The 21,655-nt window shown below is 36.4% G+C and overlaps 1 protein-coding gene across 2 annotated transcripts in view; it reads right to left on the minus strand.

The window, feature by feature from the left end:
• The window catches only part of LOC136032969 (uncharacterized), an 83,051-nt gene that overhangs the window by 25,849 nt on the left and 35,547 nt on the right, over positions 1-21,655 (minus strand). The window contains exons 5-9 of one of the 2 annotated variants that reach the window (XM_065713468.1): positions 20,898-21,239; positions 19,377-19,553; positions 10,123-10,391; positions 4,443-4,838; positions 540-1,346 (exon numbers count right to left, since the gene is read on the minus strand). In XM_065713468.1, the coding sequence (XP_065569540.1) occupies positions 540-1,346; positions 4,443-4,838; positions 10,123-10,391; positions 19,377-19,553; positions 20,898-21,239 (1,991 nt within the window). The remainder of the gene's footprint in view (positions 1-539; positions 1,347-4,442; positions 4,839-10,122; positions 10,392-19,376; positions 19,554-20,897; positions 21,240-21,655) is intronic. The other variant, XM_065713469.1, reaches the window with a different exon arrangement.

Raw genomic sequence — 21,655 nt, forward strand, 5'->3', positions numbered from 1 at the left:
ATTTTAGATACTTCTTGATTCTGTAGCATATAAATTATATTTTTTTAATAAACGAGAAATCAAAAAAGGGAAAGTGGCTTTCCTATACAAAAACTATTAAGCGTATTCAGCTAGAATGCGAATATTGAAGCCTCTCCTAAGATTTGGATCTGCAAGCAGTGCACCCACGGATTATTATCAATGATTCAGCAATCAATGATCATAAATATTAAGCTATGGTTGCACTGCTCACTCCTATTCCTCTTCTAATCACCTTACTTGCCGACTTGTGCACTCTTTGTAACGTACAAAATAATATCGTTATTATAATCCATAGTTAATTGAATAACTAATTATCAGAGCGCTCCAGCAAGTAATCACTTGAGCATGGCAACACACTAATAGACAGTATATGATACAATGTAATATATGATATAATAGACAGCCAGTATATGATATTAATAGACAGTACATAATAGACAGAAATGCAGCTAATAGGAAAGAAAAAAAAGAAAAGAAAACAGGGCTGAAGTAACTATAGAAAGTCTCATAAAACGAACCTTCCTTGCTTTGTCTTCAACAGAGAATGATACATCCCCACAGCTACGTCTACTGAGTCTTCGTTAAAATCCAACCTTCTTGGGTCTTTCTGTCTTCTAATGTCACCGAGACCAAGTTGTCCAAACTTTGATTCTCCCCATCCAAAAACTCCACGATCGGTAACCACAATACAATGTTCTCTACCACAAGCAATACTTAATATTTTCAGCTTCAAAATCTGAAAAAAACGTATAGCACACTGGCCTTGGTACTCAGGACCTCCACATTTCGGACTTCGATCAAGCGTCCCAACCGGACCCATTCCCCAAGCAATTAGGTTGTTGTTATATGAAGCCACTACACTTCCATAACCACACGACAAAACACAGTTTACTGGCGATACGGTCATCGTCACTTTTAATGGAGGCACTTGAAAGAGATCATTCGAATAGATAGCCATCTTACAGCAGATATCACAAAGTTTATCATAAAAAGCTTCAGCGGCAGGAGTCATACAGCTATAAAGCTCAAGCAATCGTTTTACTATATCAGAATCCAATGAAGGCATTAAAGCTTCAATAAAAGAAAAATGTATTTCTAATAATCCATTGACTAGAAGTATTGGCTGAAGGCTTGGTTCGGAGAGGCACAGAAGAAAATCCTTTGTTACTGCACTTGAAGGAGACTCGCTCAAAAGAGATAAAATGAGATCATGTTGCAGCCCATTTCGAAGGGATACAAAGAGCGAAAAAGACCACAAGTTAGCCTTAGAGAAGGTTTTCAGTGCCACTAATGGGTCATAATCATCACGTTTAACCAAAAAGGTCCTGAAAAAAAAAACAAAGAACACTTAAGTTAGATTTCTATGTCACAGTAGTAGATCTCACTTTTTGTTTGCACATAATCGACAAATATTTTAATAAAGCTAAGACTAATGTATGTTTTAAAAATATCCCTCCCCAAGATTTCCGAAGGTCCCTATCTTCACAATGGTAATTGTACATATCGCTTGTTCGTTAAATATCTGACTTACACCATGGTTTTAAATACTGACAAAGACCACACTGCTTTTCCATCATACTAAACAAGAGAAGATAATGAGGAAATTTGTGAAGAAAGTGAAAAACACAGTGACTACAACTTAAGCAAATATTTCGGCTATATATGCAACAGCCGTCATCAGCAAAATACAATATATAAATCAAACAAACTTGCTCAAAAAATCCCATCAATAAATAAATATTGAAAGGAAAATCATAAAATAAATTTTGAAATTTCCTTCACATATTTCCTCATTTCTTCTTTAGCTTTTCACCATGTTTTTTTTTTTTTTACTTTACACAATATTCTTTAAAACCCCCTAGGATATCCTCAATTTTAAAACGGTCAGTGTATTTTTATTTTTTTTTTTTCGATTGGACAAATATTCCTTTATAACAGATTGAAATAAAAGAAACGTCTGCTGATAAGGAATAAAATGCATTTAAATCTAATCTTGAGTTAAATATTAGATTTCACAGACTTCCCCAATTGAAATTTGGGTTTTCTAAAATCAAACAATTCGTGGTAAAGAACTGCAAATAAACAATTTGGCCTAATAATGACCAAAACTCTAAAAATAGAATATTGATGACAACAGATACATACAAAATAATTGGCTTTATATGCTGATTCCAAATACACAAAATGCATTGAGTTTAACGTTGTCAATCAAAAGCTAAAAGCCTGAGGAAAATTGCCTGATTTTTGAAAAAGGAGGGAAACGCCGCAAAAAAAGTCCAACGATCTTAATCAAAATTATACCATAAGATTGAGCATATCAAAGAACCCTGATGTACAGCTTTCAAGCTTCTATAAACAAAAGTGTGGAATTTTGCATTGTTTGGCAGAAGAAAGACCACGAATGCGAGTTTATTTACTGTTCTTTTCCAAGGGTGATCGCATCAAACCAACCGTACTAAGAGATCGAGAGAGCTCATTCGAACGGATATCAAAAGTTCTAGTGCTCTTTCTAAGGGACCCAAAAGATTGGAGGGCAACTAGACCCCCCCTCCCGTCCCTTTTTCTCAATGACATCAGATCAGAATTTTTAGTTAGCAGTTTGATTCAGCATAGTTAAAATGTTCAGTAGCTACGCCTTTGATGATGAAATGATTCTCCTTAGTCCCTGGAAAAACGGCTGTTGTAATGCAATTTTGCCTATTGTTCACATAGATTATTTATTACTGGGAAACATACGAAATTTTTTGGAGGAGTTTTCTGTGAGGAGGGGGGGTCGTATTTTTATGGGGCAAATTTTCCATGGGGAGGAAAGTTTCTGGGATTCCCTGGCATGGTCTAAAAAAAACAAGTTTGTCAACTGAAAGTAAGCAGCAACATTAAAACTTAAAGGCAACAGAAATTATACCCTTTACCAACCACTAGAAGGGGTTTCCCCTTCCTCAATCTTTACTCTTTACAGTAAAGTTTCTTTAAAAAACACTACCCAAAAACAAATGTCGTTGAATTTGAATGAGATATATTTTATAAAAGAACTTTACGACTTTAGGTAAACAGCGAGGGTTAAGGAAGGGGCATCCCCCATCATATGCGGAATAGTTTCTGTCAATTTTAAGCTTTAATTTTGATCCTTACTTTCAGTTGAAAAAGCTTGTGTCTTTATTTTATTTAAAAGCTTAAAGTCTTAAATTTGAACCGTTTCACTTGTTTGGTTTACAGTTTTATATCATTACATTTTGAATATTTTATAGCGTATTATTTATAGAACAAAATTTTATAGTTTATAGTAAGTTGTTACATAATGAAATTAGGGGGAAAAGGTAGCAAAATAATGAGACAAAAATGAATCTTCAAACGAAGTACATAAAAAACTTATTGAAACTTTCTTATTCAAGCTATTTACAAACAGGCGCAAGCAGGAGAGTTTTCTATTTCCCAAGCCTTCAGCTTCTTCTATTTTCAAAGCACTATCGAATCCTCATAAACGCAGTGGGTTTGAAGTTTAAAGTTGGAGTAAAACTGAAAACTGCTTAATTTACTTCCTGCACCCTAACATAAACACGAATAGACTTCATTTTTTTATTGAACTATATTTTCCTTTAACTTTAGCATTATAATTGTGAAGTGTTTTGGCTGATTTATTTTTATAAGCGCCTGGCTAGGGCACATAGTTGGGACTCCAGCTGTTTAAGTTTAAAGAAAAATGATGTTTTATTACAGATATTCCTCTTTTAGCCCCAGATATAAATTATTTTACTTGTTTTGACTTGCCATCAATTCAAAATGTCAACTGTTTTAGATGAAAGCCACTTTTTTCATATATGCCAACGAATTCCTAATTTTAATGGAAGTTTCTTTTCTCTTAAATCGAAGAAAAAAAAAAAAAAAACAGCCTGTTTGCTCAGTTTATAATATCTCAGTTTAAGCACTAATTATTTTGCAAATTATTTTTGCCCTTCAGTGGTATGCCGAGATTGAAATATGTCAACAGAACATGGGATCGTTTTGGAAATTTTTTATATATTATAATAGAGTTGTCTGTTAATTTTTTATTATACGGGCAATAATAAGCCTTTGAGGGATTACAAAAGAGGCAAAAATCACCCACTTGCTTTTCTCCCCTCAAGTTGAAATCAAATAAAATCTGTGATTAAAATGAAATAGAACCCGTGATTTTTTTCTTTTGATAGTTAGTATTTATGATATAGGAGAAAACTTAAAATCGCAATAAGAATTCGCTTTATGCTGTATGTACATATAAGTAAATAAAACTGGTAAGATCACGTTTCAAAATCTCAAGCTCAATCTCTACTAGACCCAATGTTAAGAACCGCATACCCAATGAACCCACACTTCTCTACCATACGCTGTAATTTTATCGTTTTTCACAGAAATCTACAAAAAAAGCTAAAATACTAAATTACCGGCATCTGTCCTCCAGCTGTCCTCCAGAAGCACGATTAAGTAGTTTAGAATATCCGATCACAGCTAGATTTGCCAACTGAATTCTATCTTGCTGAGGTATAAAAACTCCCTTGCTCGTCCAAAGTACATGTAAAACGTTCAAGAGTTCTGGGATATTACCAGAAGTGGCAAATCGAAGCGCTGTCTGTACATGCGAACATTTTGAAAGACGGTAGAGGGCAATAGCCTGAGGAAACTCCTTTCTCGTCAACCTTATGTCAGCCGCCATTAGATACACTTCACTTAAAGGAGTTCCAAATGCTTTTGATAATTGTATCATCTCAGATCTAAATACATCCCCATCCAAAGGGTTTAGTTCAACAGCAACATACGTTAGAAGCACTTTTATTGGATATCTGAAAAGCAGGACAAAATATGACAAATTACGCAAACGACATATGCACCTCTAAATGTATAAAATCAATTGTCCATACATTTCCCATAAATTTATCTATTCATTTATATGCCCTTCCAGTCATTTACATCTAAAAATATTCGAGCTAAAAACGTTAATTTTCTAAAATATCTTTGGAGTTATGATAAGTCTGTCAGTCGGACTCCCTCCCAATCCTATAAACCGTGTCAAACAAAAGAAGAATTCCCCAACTACTATAGTGCGTCCGGAAAAGTCCAGAAAGTAGTTACGTAGTTACAAAAGGCAATACGCTGGGATAGCAAGCTAGAGCCGTGGATGATGCAGAGAAATAGTCAATACCAAAATCAAACTCTATGGCTGTAGTTGAAGCTCAAAAACTGAAATAAATTATTGTAGCTAAATTTGTCCCTAAAGATACGAAAAACAAGGAAATAATCAATAAATGAAAGGATTTAAGAAGCAGAACACTGTGTAACTAACGGGTCGATTAAGCTAACTTTCTGAGACAAAAAAAAAAACTTGAAAAAGTATGCTTATTGCCGTACGAATGTGCGAAAATATGTTGCAGCCACTCCGTGTTATCTAAATTCTGATGAAGTTCGATGACTTGCAACGAGACTGTCTTAGCAATGCGACGAGCTCCAAGTGCCCCGGAGATCACAAGATTTCTGAAAAGCCAAACCATACATTCGCGATACTCAGTGTGGTAATTACTGCAGAAAACATCCACACTATAACTCAGAATGTCCTGTTTACAAGAAACAATTTGAGACTACTTGAAACAAGCGTAAACAATGGATGAAAGCATTTCCCTTTAGCAGAAATATATGGAGACATACCACACATAAACTGTTTCTCATGGGTCCAATTAAAATGCATTCATAGCTAGGACTTCTTATAAGCAGTCCCAACTGGCCCAAAATGATCAGGACTCGAAATATGTCTAGCTTAGTAGATTTATGAGCAGGGCTTTAATTAATCTTGTAACCAAGCATTGTATATATGCATACAAGAACTTTTGAAAACACTAGCTAATTCAGACGTCATTGATCAAGCTCAAATAAAGAACTATTTTTTTGCCTGCTATCCACCACAGCTCAGCATGAAAGCCAATTGGCGGAATTTTGATCATTGCAGACTCCAGTTTGCACCACAGGTTATCTGAATCTTGTAATTCTTTTACCAGAGCGACCAGAATCCCTTGTACTGATAGTTTTATAGTTACTTACGTTAATAAGTATTTATAGTTAATAAGCAATTTTACTTATAGTATCAAGTGAAAATTTATGCCAATGAATATTTCGAGCCCCAGAAAACTGAGAAATACTCCAGACATAACTTTCACCATTATATTATCCTGATATCCTCCCAGAAAGGAAATATGCGAAGGCTAGTGCAGCACTCGGGAAGCTGGCAGAACAAAACAAGCTAGAATAGATTGAGTACGCTAAAGAAGATTAATCACCTAGAAGACGGATATTTTTTCATCCATATATTAGTATAGGCTAAAGACGTGTCTAAAGTCAGGTTGACAGAACCATTTTGGCCAACGAGCGGAGTGCTTACCCTTCCCACTTCTCCCCCACCCACTTTTTTATACGTTAGTTTCTTCAGTACCTCTTCTCTTTATTATCATTGGGTATATAAGCCTCTGTTCGTCATCCAGTTTACATGTCTGGGGAATTTTCAGAGACAATTTCATTTTCTTGTTAGCCATCCTGTCGTTTTTGTTTAAACTTCCTGTATATTTTGCTCATATATGACTACCCAAGACTCATGTAGAGGGACCAGTTATTAGTACAATGGTGCTGGCTGCTATCCTACTAAAACTGGGCGGCCAAGGACTTTACTTAGTGCAGGGGTTAGGTAATTTCAATGAAACTATGGTAATAAGAGTGTGCATAGTAAGAGGAGTCTTTGTTTACTTGTTCAGTCACCGACAGTCTTACACTAAATCTCTGATTGCTTATTTGTCTCTGGCCCCTGCGTCATTTGTTATTATAGCTATATTCATGGCCGATCATATATTAGGATGAATTTTGGGCTGCTTGACCTGACGACAGTCTGACGCTAAATCTCTGATTTTCTATTCGTCTCTGGTCCATGTGTCATTTTTTAAATTTGGCTATATTCATGGCCGATCACTGCTCTAATAGAAATACATTCTTAATAATTGTGTCTCATGGAGTCTGCTTATCAGGGCCTTTCAGTTATTTACTTTTTCCTTCAATACTTATCATTTACTTTTTTATGTTGCGCATCCCTGGCTAGATATCGATCACTTTCAAGTGAATTTCTCATTTCTGATAGTGATCAAATCGATAGTCAACTTGGGGTACAGTTATAAAGATCACATTTGGTTAACCAACTGATCAGCCAAAACTAGAGATTAGCCAACTTGTGCCATTCTCGATTCACAAGCGACGACTCGGGTGTTCATGATTTATCGAGAGCAAATGGAGAACAGTCCTTACACAAAACTATCCTTGATTCGACTCTTGATTAAATGAAACTAGGGTCCCACTTGACGTAGGGTTCCACTCATGTTCAAATTAAACACAGGCTAGATTTTGCTCAGAAATCATACATAAGATGAAGTTTTTAGAATCTGCCTTGTATACTACCAGTCGGAAAAAGGATGCAATAGCCTAAATATCAAGTTCCACAATATGGATATTAAAGCTCTATTACAATTTGTAGAAGGATTCTGACAAAGTCCACTCTGAGTATGGCTTTCCATATGCCAAAAAAAGAATTAAAACGCTTGTCGAGGATATGCGAAAACCCTGTGAACGCAATCTCAACCTAATAGGGCTGACGTGTTCGCGCCATTCCCAAATGAAATGCTTTCCACGCTTAAATTTAAGCTAAAAAACAGCTAGGCAGCTCAAATAACGTCAAAATAATGTGAAAATTTCTAAATGGAGCTTTAATATGACTAATTATATGAAGCTAATAGCGGAACACTACGAGAGAACAAGCCTCCAAGGCTCGATGGAATTATACCGAGATACATACAGCCAGGCACAAAACTTTTAAATGAGTATTTAGCCTCGCTCTTCCAAATGTGCGTCGAGCTGGGGCTCACCCCTACCAGCTTTCACTGTGAAGGCGCATCTAACATTCTCGGAAAGAAATGATGTCCATCGCTTTGTAAATAAAACAGCGGCATAAGTTATTAAATTATTTGAGAGGGTTCTGCTGTCCCATTTTTTGCAGCATGCTTTAATGGCGGAAAAACAAAATGAATTCAAGAATGGGAAAGGCCGTGGACACACTCATCGGCTGAACAATGAGAAGTACAACTATATTCAAATAGCCGCCGTTGGTCTGCAGCATTGACGTTATTTGTGGTTTCGATTCGGTCATCTACTCGAAAGCACCGTGCTGCCTCTTAGTTTCAGGAGTGTGATCCCTGCAATGTCCTTGTTCTCCACGACTGGTACCACACACACACACTCGTCATATTTTTGGTCGGGAAATAACTGCCAGAAATAAAGTGCACAAGGTTTATGAACCATCTCACTTTTATAAGGATGTTCGGCAAGAATCTGCTCTAAAGACATGCAGCTTTTACATGCCAGCCAAATTTATGACATTACATAATGTGTGGCTTTTAATTAAATACGTTTTTCCTGATTGTATGAGAGCCTGCTTTTCGACAAAAAGATTATCACTTGCTGTAATAGTACGTGTACGTTTAAATCTCACAAAAAAAAATATTGCTCGAGTTATAAATTACTATCATGAAAAGAGAAATCACCAATGCTACAGCACAAACACAAAAAAAAAAAAAAAAAAAAAAAAAAAAAAAAAAAAAAAAGACAGAAGGAGAAAAGGAAGACTGTTTTCCTAAATTAGTGATTAATATAGACCAGCACTTGAATGAGGCCTTAAACCTACTCATCCATACAATCACATAGGTCAAACAGCATAGCCACACATATTCATTTTATTATGATTTCTACTCTATTTCTACTGGTAAGGAGTTTATTGCATCAGGATGTCCTCGGATTTCAATATTGTAGTATTAGTCGCAGTTTTATAATCAACAAACCGGAAAAGCTTAAACCCCAACTTTGGTGAAAATCAAATACTATTTGTTAAACCTGCCTTTCGCATGTTTTGATTTTGGACTTGTATTTTGCAATATTTACCCTTGTATTAGCCTTGTTTATCAAAATTTCAAGAACCCTCAAATATCAGCTTTGGTAGGAATAAAACGCAATTTATGAAATTCATGCTTGGTGCGCTTTGATTAAGACTGCCACACTCCACTGTCGATTACTTTTAACAATTAACAGTTAAGACATGGGGTCAGGGGCCTATTTTGGACCTAAATATTAATCATATTGACTTATATTGTTGTATCATTCCAATTTCTGGACGTGTAACCTCTCAACATTAGTATTAAAATTTATGAATAAAAGCTCTTTTTGAAAGGGACTATTTGGACAATTTGGAACCCTTGCCCCTGGGGCTGCACGAGCCACATAAAACCAGGAGATCAATTTTTAACCATTCTATTTAAATTTGAATCGTAAAATGTTTATCGAAAGTGATTTAGGCTAAGGATGGGGGGACGTATGGTATCGAAGGAGTATCAACTTGCCTTATAATCAGTTCAACCCTCTTGCTCCCCAAAAAAGGCTCTTTAGCTTTAAAACCAAAATTACCACAATACAGATGACCGCTTGTTGTCCAGTGTTAAACAAGTCAAAAGTGAGCAAATGATATTTTGGCAATATTTTGAAAATTAAAAAATGCATTTTTTACAGGCGTTATATTAGTGAGCCTAATTAACATTGCTATACAGTCAAAGTTTCGATTTGTCATTATTATATTATTCTTATGGTACATGATATTTCTCAACTTTATTATCATCCTAGGAAAAATTGGATCGTTGTACTTGTCCTGATAATCCAATTTGAATAAAATTTATAACTACAGCATAACTATATGAATGAAATTAAAGCCCGATCCTAGCAATCAAATCGTCAATAAAAACGACAATTCGACAATCTAATTGCCAATTTTACAACTGACATACACTAATGCATTACTAAATTCACTTAAAAAAGAAGCTAAAAAACAATTAGGGAAAAGTTCAATGTCATTCAACTAAATATATAAAAAATAATAAATATCGTATCGTATGAAATCTCCTCTTTTTCTAGTTTGTGGTTAAAATAATCTAAAATACAAAACTTCAGCAAGAGGCTAAAAGAGGAAGAGGCAAGAAAAGAATCAAGCAAAAATCATACTTGGGATTCCACGCATAAAAGCCTTTGCTAGTCCATACAAGGCAGCTATCAAGCACTGTATCAGCACTGAACTCGATATCTTCAATGGATACGTCTTTTTTCATAAATAGAGGCCTATTATCTTCACCAACTTCGTCATTGTCTTGATCTTGCAAATGCAAAGCATCGGATTTCAAGTATCTATGAGGCGTTTTCAAGGCAAAAATTCCTCGGATTTCCTCACCGATTGAGAATAAGTGCTTACCTAATATAGCTTTATCGTTGTATTCCTGAAAAAGTAAAAAAAAAAATAGTTACTGAGAATACAGAGCTTCATGGACAATTTATAGACCAAAGGAGCCCGGTTAGTGTTAAAGTTAGTGGACATACAAAAATGAGTACATTTTAAGCAGCATGGGATAACATCTTATATTTGACGTGTAGCTAATTTACACGTCAGATAAAAGCTTATGTTTTTACTGGAGGGAAAGGGAGGGAGGGAGGGGGAGATAGAGAGAAAGGGAGAGAAAAAAGAGAAAAGAAATAGTCAAGATTAAAATAATACCTAGGCATAAAAGATAATATTAATTTAAACGAAATCATTTATAAATATTTATAGATTTTAATTAGCCTTTTAAATTGAGCCACCAGATGTTCGAAGATGTCAAAGGAGTGACCCTGTGCCGCAACTGAAAGTGTATTCCATACTCTTCAAGAAGCCACAAGAGGCTAAGTCAGAATGAACGCAAGCCATCAAAGGGAATCTTATACTGTTAGAACATTAAACGAGCAGTCAGATACAACGATAGGAGACTGGGCGACATTTGGATGTTTCTCATGCAGCCGTGCAAAAATAAAAGAGCTACATGCAAGAAAGTAAGCCAATCTCATATTTAAGAGCGGTTTAACAGCAGATGGATTTGTAAGCTTTACAACTCGTCTGAATTTCTTATGATGAGAAGCTATGCTCCGTAAGTTTGACTGAAAAGTAGACATCCGTATGACAGGGCAGTAAGGAATATATGACTGGATCAAAGGACACATCTGTAGAATACCATGCTTCAGCTTACGTAAGGTGCCCATATTCCTGGTAATCTTAACACTTATTGCATTAATGTAGAATTTACAGGCCAATTTCTCATCAGGAAGAATTGCAAGGAATCGGAGATAACTACTTTCCGATTTTCTTGAACCCCTTTTAAAAAGGAACTATAACCCTTGATCTTCTAAGTACTCCTCGGAAAATATGAACAACAAAAGAAGCTTGAACAAGTTCAGCTAAGTGTGAAAGAGTTGCAGGTAAAACAAACTTGATGATCTTGGCAGGAATGTGACCTAGGTCTGACGAGAAAGTGCCCTGTAGTAAAAGAAAGAATCTTATGGATTTCAGACTTGGTTACGGGCACCAGTGCCCTAGATTTCAGACGAGGCGAATCAGAAAGCGCTAGAGAAATAGCTGCTGTAGATAAATAAGGCGCTGGCTGATTTTCAAAAATTTGCTTATCAGATGCAAACTGGCCATTGATTTTAAGACTTTCAGGCGAAACTGATTTTGGGTAACCCGGTTTCAGAATTGAATTAATAAGTTTCTGCGTTCTTCTTACATCTTTCCCCCATTCAGAAAAGTTTCTACAATTAAATAGCTCGAAATTTGTCTAAAAAATAATTGTTTCTTTTCCAGGTCTTGAAAAAACCAGGTGGCATGCAAGCCTTTGAAGGCTCTTACTTTTCTGCCAACTCCATGAAAATTAGTTTTTTACTCTATTTAGAATGTATCTCTAAGACATGTGAAAATCCAATGCTTGGTAATACAGACCAAGAGGCCACTAGTAATTTTAGTCACTAACTATAAAAGCTTTTGTCATAAATTATAATAACAACGATGCATCGATTGACCAGTTTATTAGTCATTTTTATCAGGCTGTTGACCGTTCAGCGATCTTGTTATGCTTTTCTACTTGCTGTAAATAGTTCGCCGACTCCAAGTTATATAAAAAAACGGCCAATTTGAAAGGCTGGCGAAAAGCGAGAGAAAGACAATACTCTGTTTTTTAAGAAAGTTCTTACGCGTTAGAAACTGTAATACTTAATTATCCAGAAGATAAAAAATTGAAGGGTAATAATAATAGATGAAGCTTTTGTTGTTAACTTCCGTTCGCTGTATTCTGATTTAACAGGTTTTAGTTCAATCCTTAGTACATGAATACCGTGAAAAAAAAGGAAAGGGAGGATAATCTTTTATTCTGAGCAATGTGCAACGTACATTGTCAGCACTAGGAGCCAAATACTGGTGGCTGCAGTACTATCAAAATACTGATAGTGAACTGAACACACGTTTCTGAAGACGCGGCCCGAATTAGCCTATAGTAGTCAAACAGTTCGTGGTAACGAACTGTAGTAAGGAGCGACCCGGCTCAATAGTAACCAAAACTCTAAAAAATGGAATTTTGATACCAATAGCTACATCAAAAGAATTGCATTTTAATGCTGGTTTTAAATATATAAGTTTCATCAAGTTTAGCCTTACCCATCAAGAGTTAAGAGCCTGAGAAAATTTGCGTTATTTTAGAAAATAGGGGGAAACGCCCCCTAAAAGTCATAGAATCTTAACGAAAATCACACCATCAGATTCAGCGTATCAGAGAACCCTGCTGTAGAAGTTTCGAGCTCCTATCTACAAAAATGTGGAATTTTGTATTTTTTGCCAGAAGGCAGATCACGGATGCGTGTTTATTTGTTTTTTTGTTTGTTTTTTTCCCAGGGGTGATCGTATCGACCCAGTTGTCCTAGAATGTTGCAAGAGGGCTCATTCTAACGGAAATGAAAAGTTCTAGTGCCCTTTTTAAGTGACCAAAAAAATTGGAGGGCACCTAGGCCCCCTCCCACGCTAATTATTTTCCCAAAGTCAACGGATCAAAATTCTGAGATAGCCATTTTATTCAGCGTAGTCGAAAAACCTTATAACTATGTCTTTGGGGACGACTTACTCCCCCACAGTCCCCGTGGGAGGGGCAACAAGTTAAAAACTTTGACCTGTGCTTACATATAGTAATGGTTATTGGGAATGGTTATACAGGCGTTTTCAGGAGGATTTTTTTGGTTTGGGGGAGGGGTTGAGAAGAGGGGGATATGCTGGGGGAAACTTTCCTTCGAGAATTTGTAATGGGAGAAGAAAATTTCCATGAAGGGAGAGCAGGATTTACTAGCATTATTTAAAAAAAAAAAACAATTAAAAAATAAAAGTGAAAAAGCTTTTTCAGCTGGAAGTAAGGAACAGCAATAAAACTTAAAACAAACAGAAATTATTACCCATATGAGGGGCTAACCTCCTTCTAATACCTCGCTCTTTACGCTAAAGTATTTTCGGTAATTTCAACTACTTATTCTACGGCTTTTGTGATTCAGGGGGTCATTCTTAATGAATTGGGATAAAATTTAAGCTTTAGTGTAAAGAGCGAGGTACTGACGATGGGGCGAATCCCCTCATATATGCAATAAAAACATGAGAATACAAAAGTTCTTTACGTAAGCTAATTTATAAGTTACGTAAATCTTTTACCAATAAAAAGATTCGTAAAAAATTAAAAGTTCTAGTTGCCTTTTTAATTAACCAAAAAATCGGGGGGCAACTAGGCTTCGTCCCCCGCTCTTTTTTTTCTCAAAATCATTCGATCAAAATTATGAGAAAGCCATTGAGCCAAAAAAAAAATATGCAAATTCCGTTTTGATTATTCCTCTGCGGAGAGCCAAAATCAAAACATGCATTGATTCAAAAACGTTCAGAAATTAAATAAAAAAAACAAGTTTTTTCAACTGAAAGTAAGGAGTGACATCAAAACTTAAAACGCACAGAAATTACTTCGTATATGAAAGAGGCTGCTTCCTCATCAACGCCCCGCTCTTTACGCTAAAGTTTTTTACTGTTTTAGAAAGAAGAATTGAGAGAAAGAGTCAAACTTTAGCGTAAAGAGCGGGGCATTGATGAGGAAGCAGCCTCTTTCATATACGAAGTAATTTCTGTTCGTTTTAAGTTTTAATGTCACTCCTTACTTTCAGTTGAAAAAACTTGTTTTTTTTATTTAATCTATATAAAAATCGTGCGGAGAAATACATAATTAAAAAACCCTATCTCTAATTGAAAATTTGACGATCTTGCCTCTACTTAGGGAGAACGCATTCAGTGAGGGTTCCTTTGATGAAAAGGGGTTTAAGCAGAGTCTAAGGGAATAACATAACAACTAGAGAAAAATAAATAAATCGACGGTCTTCACCGAAATAGTAAGACAAATTTGAGATCTGGAGAATTAAAAGGAAATGAAGTAGAATTAATTGACGGAACCAAATTTAAGGGTGAACTGAGATTGCAGTAGTGGAACCTCTTCGTTTTAGAAAATATTACAGAGTCTGAGAACGGGAAAAAAGAAAGTAAAAGTTGGATTATAGTTTGAGAGGATTTAGTGGACTTGGATATAATCTCTAGGGGTGAAGATAACAAGATACAGCAAACTGAAGAAAATGTATGGGCAATTTTGATAAAAGGGTAAGAAAAGCAAGTCCTTTATGGCTAAGTCTGGCTTCATGGAGATTACATCTAGCGAATTAGTATAATTTGCATTTGGAATGACCAGTATCTAGTGTTGATATTTGGTTTGTGTCGTAGGGTGGTTTTTTGTGTAATTTTTAGTACAACTAATCAATCAGTATAGCATTTTCGCGTTTGTTAAATTTACTTTCTTGCCCACCATAAAAGAGATATTTTGTTTTTGAAGATTTATTTTACCTGACCAAGAATCGGTTGTAGCATATTAAAGTGTTATTCACTAATTAAGCGTCAATATTCCCAATTTTTCGAGAGATTATTAAACGTCATATTGGGCGTCGCTGACAATCCTTAATAGTATTTGCATACAGTCATTTTTTTGCTCATTTTGCTTTGAGCTTGCCATGATCGAATAATTAATTAAGCGGTATTTCCGACAAATAATGTGTCTATTTTCTTATTCGGTTGAGGTTTGGATCATATTTTTGAAGACAGATAATGTCAGTTGACGATGAAAATGTCCGACTTTTAGACTCACAGAACGCCAACATGCTCTAAAGAGGTAAGCTCACACTCATGTTGTAGTAAACAGAAATCTACCTTCGAAATTTTTTTACTGGAATGGAAAGAGATGTTATTCTTAGGGAGGCAGACAAAAGGGCAAGGGAGGCTGAAGAAAGGGCAAAAAATGAGGAGGCAAGGGTTAGAGGAGCCTGTAGAAAGCCAGATGAGACAGAAAAAAGGCTCTAGGTTCTTTATAGTTTCATTCTTGAAAGTGAAACTGGATGTTCACGTGGCACCTCTGATCGGGTCATAAGATGCTCCTTTTTTCTTCGACGCATTGAAGTTGATCATCCATGCATCAGACCACTTTCGATTTTAGAAAGATCCATCTTTAGGGAAAGGGCGACTTGTGTTGGGTCTTCGTGTTTTGGGACGGCTGAGTATGTTGTGGTATCGTCGGCGAAGTAATGTAGAGGGCTTGTGAGGTTGCCTGTCATGTCATTTACGTAGATGAGGAAAAGCGTGGGTCTCAATACGCTGCACTGGAGAACTCCTGCTTAAACTGGATATTTGCGGGAATAAACCCGTTGGACAACCCGCAGTGAGCTATCAGAAAGAAAGCTCTCAATCAATTCTAACAGACATCCACGAACACCCTACGCACGGAGTTTCTTAGGCAGGCCACGATAACATACTCTGTCGAAACGTTTGGCGATGTCAAATGACGCTAGCTTAATGTCGTACCCCATTATAAAAAGTTCGATCTACTCCTGATGCTGGTCCACTAGAAAGTCCAATATTAAGCGTTTCTGGCAGAATCCATATTGGCGATCACCTGAAGGGTTGTTTGATTCCAGGAACTGTTGAAATATTAATTTTAGACATTCTCATAGACCTTGTCAACGCAGCAGAGGAGGCAAATAGGCCTTTAGGAGCCCATACTCGTTGGATCGCCATCTGGCTTTAGGGTAGGTATAACATAGGCGGACTTCCATGTTTGTGGAATGTCGAAAGCATATTTGGAAGAGCAATGGCAAAGGTCCAGCTAGTTTGGCACTGCAGGATTTGAAAACAATATTTGGTATGTTATCAAGACATGCAGCTTTGGTCACATCAAGGTGCCACAAAATGCAAAGGATAGGAGGAGCAGATGACCTAATCAACAAATCGGAGATAAACCATAGGGATGCGGTTACAACAGTATGTCATTATTGAGATAAGCAGCCATGTTCATAAGCTTGGGTTAGAATAAAAAACTGCGAAGAATGATGGAACGATGCTATAAAAACAGTAAAGCAGGCTTAGTTTCTTCTCTAGCTATATGTGTTCTAGTAGGAGGAAACTTCAGACACACAGAGGATCTATTCACCGTAAAAGCCACTTCTATAACGGCAAGGGAAGAAGTTCCATTTCGTAGGAGATTTGAAGAGACAGAAATGGCGAAGTTAACCCGTCTAAAGGACAATATACAGGAGATTTCTATAAAAGAGGGAAAAAACTTCCCATTCGGCAGGAGAGTCAGGGATGCCGAAGTGGCTAAGCCAACTTGTAAAGAAAATGATACGCTTTAAATTAATTTGTCGGGAAATATTTGGGAAAATAATAAATTTCAGGACACATTACAAATACGAGGCGCCAATAAGTAAGTCTTAGGCACTCAAGATGAGGCACTCAGTATGCCAGAGAAGCCTGAAAATGAATTTATTGTACCGGCTTTTTCTCGTAAAGTCCGTTAAATTTTAGTCCTATATGAAAAACCTATTGTTAAGGTTCAATTCCCATCTGATGGCGAATTTTTTATCTTCTTCTGCAAAAATAAAGTGACCTAATAGAGAAAAAAGATACGAAACGAAACTACAATTTAATAATATAGTTCTTATTTATAAGCTAATTATTTTTTACTATGGCAAAAGAAAAGAAAACTAAGAAACAGAAAAGAACTATAAATGAAACTGCCAAAAAAAGTGCAGTCTAAGAAAAACGACACTAGAGTCCAATTAGAGGTTGATGATGATATATTTTGTGCAGAAAAATGGGAAAAAAATTGGAAAACAGAAAAGATTTACAAAAAAGGTAGTTGATTTACAAATTCAGTCTGCGATGGTGGCGAGTAATATTATGAAAGAATTATAAAATTTCGGGAGGACAAAAAAGTTTAGGAGGGAGGAGAAGGTCTTGGACTCATTGGGGACATTCAGAGATGATCAAAAGGTAGAATTTAACCGATTATAACGGGTTTTGGAAAAATCAGAAGGTATTGAATTTTTGTTGGCTCGGAAAAGCTTGGGATGAAATCTAATATTAGTCCTATAAACTATTAGGAGCGTTTCGACTGCTTCGGAGGAGAGAAATCCCATGGGGAGGATACCCTTCGGGTAGTCATGAAGAAGTGCCATTTTCTTGATTCACAACTGTTGGGCCAATTGTGATTCTTTTCCCATGGCGCAGCCTTTCCAAACTCTTACAAGCCTATACACGGTAAACCTATTGGCTGTTTTACCCTGTATTGGAATCGATGTTTATTTCACCCAAATATTTTCCCTTGAGTTATATATCCAAGTTTCACCTTCATTTGTTTATCCAAGGGAAGGGGGCCCAGAAAAGCTAATTCATATTTCACTTGGTTTTTAAACAATTTCCCTAACATCAATCGATACAGTCAATCGTTGCATCTTGCGCCGCAAGTAATTTCAAATTATGCCAGGGGGCAATTCGTGTTTTAATTGAGATGTAGAGTTGCTTTCATCGTTGGAGATTGAGGCTATTTTAGCCAATCCCTCTTGACATCTGCCATCGACGCGTATTCTAGAGCCTGATTCTTCACTTCTCTCAGATGTAAATTTATGAGAGTGAGAGAATTCCTGAGTTAATTGTGCTAATAGGCCTTGATGAGTGATGAACCAGCACCCATATGATTAATGTGACTTTATTTTTTCCATTATGCTGGTGCGATGGTGGAAACGCGAATTCCCCTTAGGCTATGCCTGAGAAATACTGGATTGTATTAGAACTATTATGTTCCCCAAGTCTCGTGGATCCCCCTTCTTCAAAATCCCAAACCTTATGGATATGGCTGTAGAGACAATAGCCTCGACCTTTCTAACAGAGATATTGAATGGCAATGGATCCTGAGCCAAGCGGATGGTATGACAGAAGAGCCTGTAGCCAAGCTGCAGCTGCAGTGGAAATTGACAAAAGATGGAAGACGAGAAGAGAATTATAATTGGTGATTTTGAAGTCAGTATTGCGTACGTTACGTTTTGAGACTTTACCTTCCATGTTCTAACTAATATGGCGCGGTGGTGGCCATTTGTCTTAGGAGGGAGGTGTTACCAGATAAAAGAAATTTTTGTAAACTTAATTTTATTTCTCTTTAATTTCAATACTTTAATCGTGGCCTTAGCTTTTCATTAAATGTCTTTTTGTCCTCTCAATATTCTTTCTTGGTTAACCCATTACGAGTCGTCTTGATAAAAAGTCGACTAGTTAAGAAAAGCTTCTGAAAAATGCAGGATGCTGATGACTCATGCAGGTATAAAATTAGCTTGCAAAATCCTAGGGTTGATTTTGTACTTCCATTTGAGCGGGCCATTATTTCCCTTTGGTCAGAACTTGTGCACCTCCGCACGGGAGGCAGGTCGCGAAGTGCTTTGTTTGATTCGAGTTCTTTAGTCTGTTTTGTAAAGTTGACCTGAATATTAAGCTTTTTTTCTACTTTTACTTCCGACTTCTTTTCGACTAGCATAAGAAGAGTCTAGTGAGAGCGAGAGGATAGAGTTTGGTATATTCAAGGAGGTCCTGTATTATGGATATATCCTTCCTTGGGGAAAATAAGACTTTTAAAAGACCAACTTTAAGCTTGTTACCGTGGGCCCACACTGTGGCATATACGCCCCAGTACACTTATCGGACCCCCTACTGGTTATACCGGTGGCAAGTTCACAGCTTGGAAACCAGTCGGGGGAGCTTGTAGAAACCGTGGCTCTGGCAAGGCCATGACAACATACATTAGTAGCACCAGTAGTGGCCCTGGTGGAAATTTGCCAAGCATACTGGTGGCACTAGGAAGCAAACACCTGGCCTTCGCAACTGTCCAAGGGGATCATAACTACCACAGAACAACGGTAAAGCCACTCTGCCCCAGCAATGGAGGATCTGACTTCAAATCTAATTGTGGCAGCAATTTAATTAAACTTTCCTGCAATACCTCGTAGTAAAAAGAAAAACTTACAGCAATAAAATCTTGATTGTCAACATTACTTAGCACGGAAGAGACAGCCAGTATGGCACCATCTTTATCACTAACACAGAAGAACACATTCTTTACAACTATCACTTGGGATAACTTAGGCAGTAGTTGATAAAATCTCGGCTGCACGTCTTCTTCACTATAAGTTGATCCGTAGATCTAAAATACATGGAGAATGTACTTAAAAACATTACAAATTTGAACAATATAATTAATTTATGATCTTTGCAACAATAGCTGAAGCTTAATAATTAGAAAACCAAAGGTCAAAGTAGGCCTAACTGACATTTTGAAAACAATTACTGATAACAAAGGTCTAACAAGACAAACTTGGGTTTAAGGCTGGTTGAGGAATGATAGCTACTATTTGCATCTAATCATGTTAAATCAAAAGTGGCAAGCGAGGGGCTTGCGCCCCAACCAGAACAGAAAAATATATTCAATCATGGGTTTGGTGTATGACCTATGCATGGTAGAAAAAAATAAATTGGGAAAGATTCTTGGAATACACTATAATAAAGATATTAGCAACAAATTAGAAAACAGAATTAAGCAACATGCATTTTTGTAGAAAATAAACAGACTGTTCTGAAACGACGATTTCCCCCTTCGTAGATAAACAGGAAAAATTTGATACAACATAGTCACAGCCCTGGTAATTGATAGAACCACTGCAGCAACGGCAGCTCCTATATCGATCAAACCATGACTTAGCAGTTACACCGTTTTAATAGCCTGGCAACACGTATTGTTTTTTTAATTTATCTCGTCGATTAATGGTGTACGAATTATAGGTCCCATAGCAGCTTATAGTGTAAAGACGTTTCGGTGCATCGGAATAAAAATAATTTAGCTCTTTCCCCGAAAAACTGAAATTTCCTTACCCCATCCTCTATCTTCCTTTCCCTACTTGTCCCTGGAACTTTCTACTTGTCCCTGAAACTACATGTCCCTATACAACCGCTACACTTGCGCTAATCTGATCCTCTCTTTAGGGGGTGCAGAACCTTGGAACTTTCACTTTTTGTTTGTATCAGAATGCCTTGGTCAAAATTTAAATCTTTGGGGTGACTAAACAATAATAATAATAAAAAAAAAGTTTAACTCGCACTTTTAATCCTGGTCTTCAGACTCATTCCCTATAGCAAAACAAAAATAGTACCGTCAATTCCCAAAAAATTTCCCTTTCAGGGAATGTTCCTCAAACTTCTGAGGATGTAAAAACAACCCTAGCAAGTCTAAAATTTATATTTTTTTTTCAAATGAGCCTTTACCCAAAATCAGACTTAAATAGCGTTCTTAAAAGACAATGGTATATTATAAACCGGAGTGCATTAACATGACTTCCCTTTGAGGGATATCCAGTTCTCAATCCTTATAATTAGTTTTTATATTGCGTGTAGAAACATAACACTGTAAAAAAAAAAAAAAAAAAAAAAAAAAAAAAAAAAAAAAAAAAAAAAAAAAAAAAAAAAAAAAAAAAAAAAAAAAAACAATTTGTACCGTAACCGTCCCAGATTCGTCATCATAATGCATCCACGAAAGCTCTTGATTAAAATTGAATGGCAAAGTCCCTTCTCTGTGTTCAAACTCACTGATTATCAGATCATGTCGCTCTTCAGAAGATGAGCAAACTGCTGGAACCCCACGTGTCTTCTCAGCAATTTTCTGCTTGATATTGGCAATTGCTTCAGCAGAAAAGGTTCGAAGACCTTTTAATCTTGACCTAGGCTCAAATCGACGAGAACCTGCAAAATCCGACGAGGATACAACCAGTGCATCTAATGGATATATATACGTAGACGTTTCTAGTATTACCGAAGATTTTTTTCCTTGTCCGACAACCTGAAAGAGCAAAGATGCAACGAATAAAAAACAATATTACAATAACTAAAGACACAAAAAAGTATGCAAGTTTTGCGGTTTAAGATGCATTCCTTTGAAATGAAAGCAACACTTTCTGACACCATATTCTCCTACATGCGAGTGCAAATTTCAGTTTAGTGCTTTATCTTAAATATTTTGTGTTAAACTTCTAATATTTCAAAGACGAACTGGATTTCATGCGACGAGTTCATATGTGAATTAGAAATGTCAAACATGCACAATAGTTTATTGAAAGGAGGGAAGATATCGAAAAAAGAAAGACACAAGAAAAGAGACGTAATGAAAACAAACGACAAAGAAATAAATGAAAGGAAAGAAGAAAGCAGAGAAGGACACCTATATGGAACAAAAAGAAACAAAAAAGAAATGCAGTT

Source organism: Artemia franciscana, chromosome 11, assembly GCF_032884065.1.
Source record: "Artemia franciscana chromosome 11, ASM3288406v1, whole genome shotgun sequence".
Lineage (NCBI taxonomy): Eukaryota > Metazoa > Arthropoda > Branchiopoda > Anostraca > Artemiidae > Artemia > Artemia franciscana.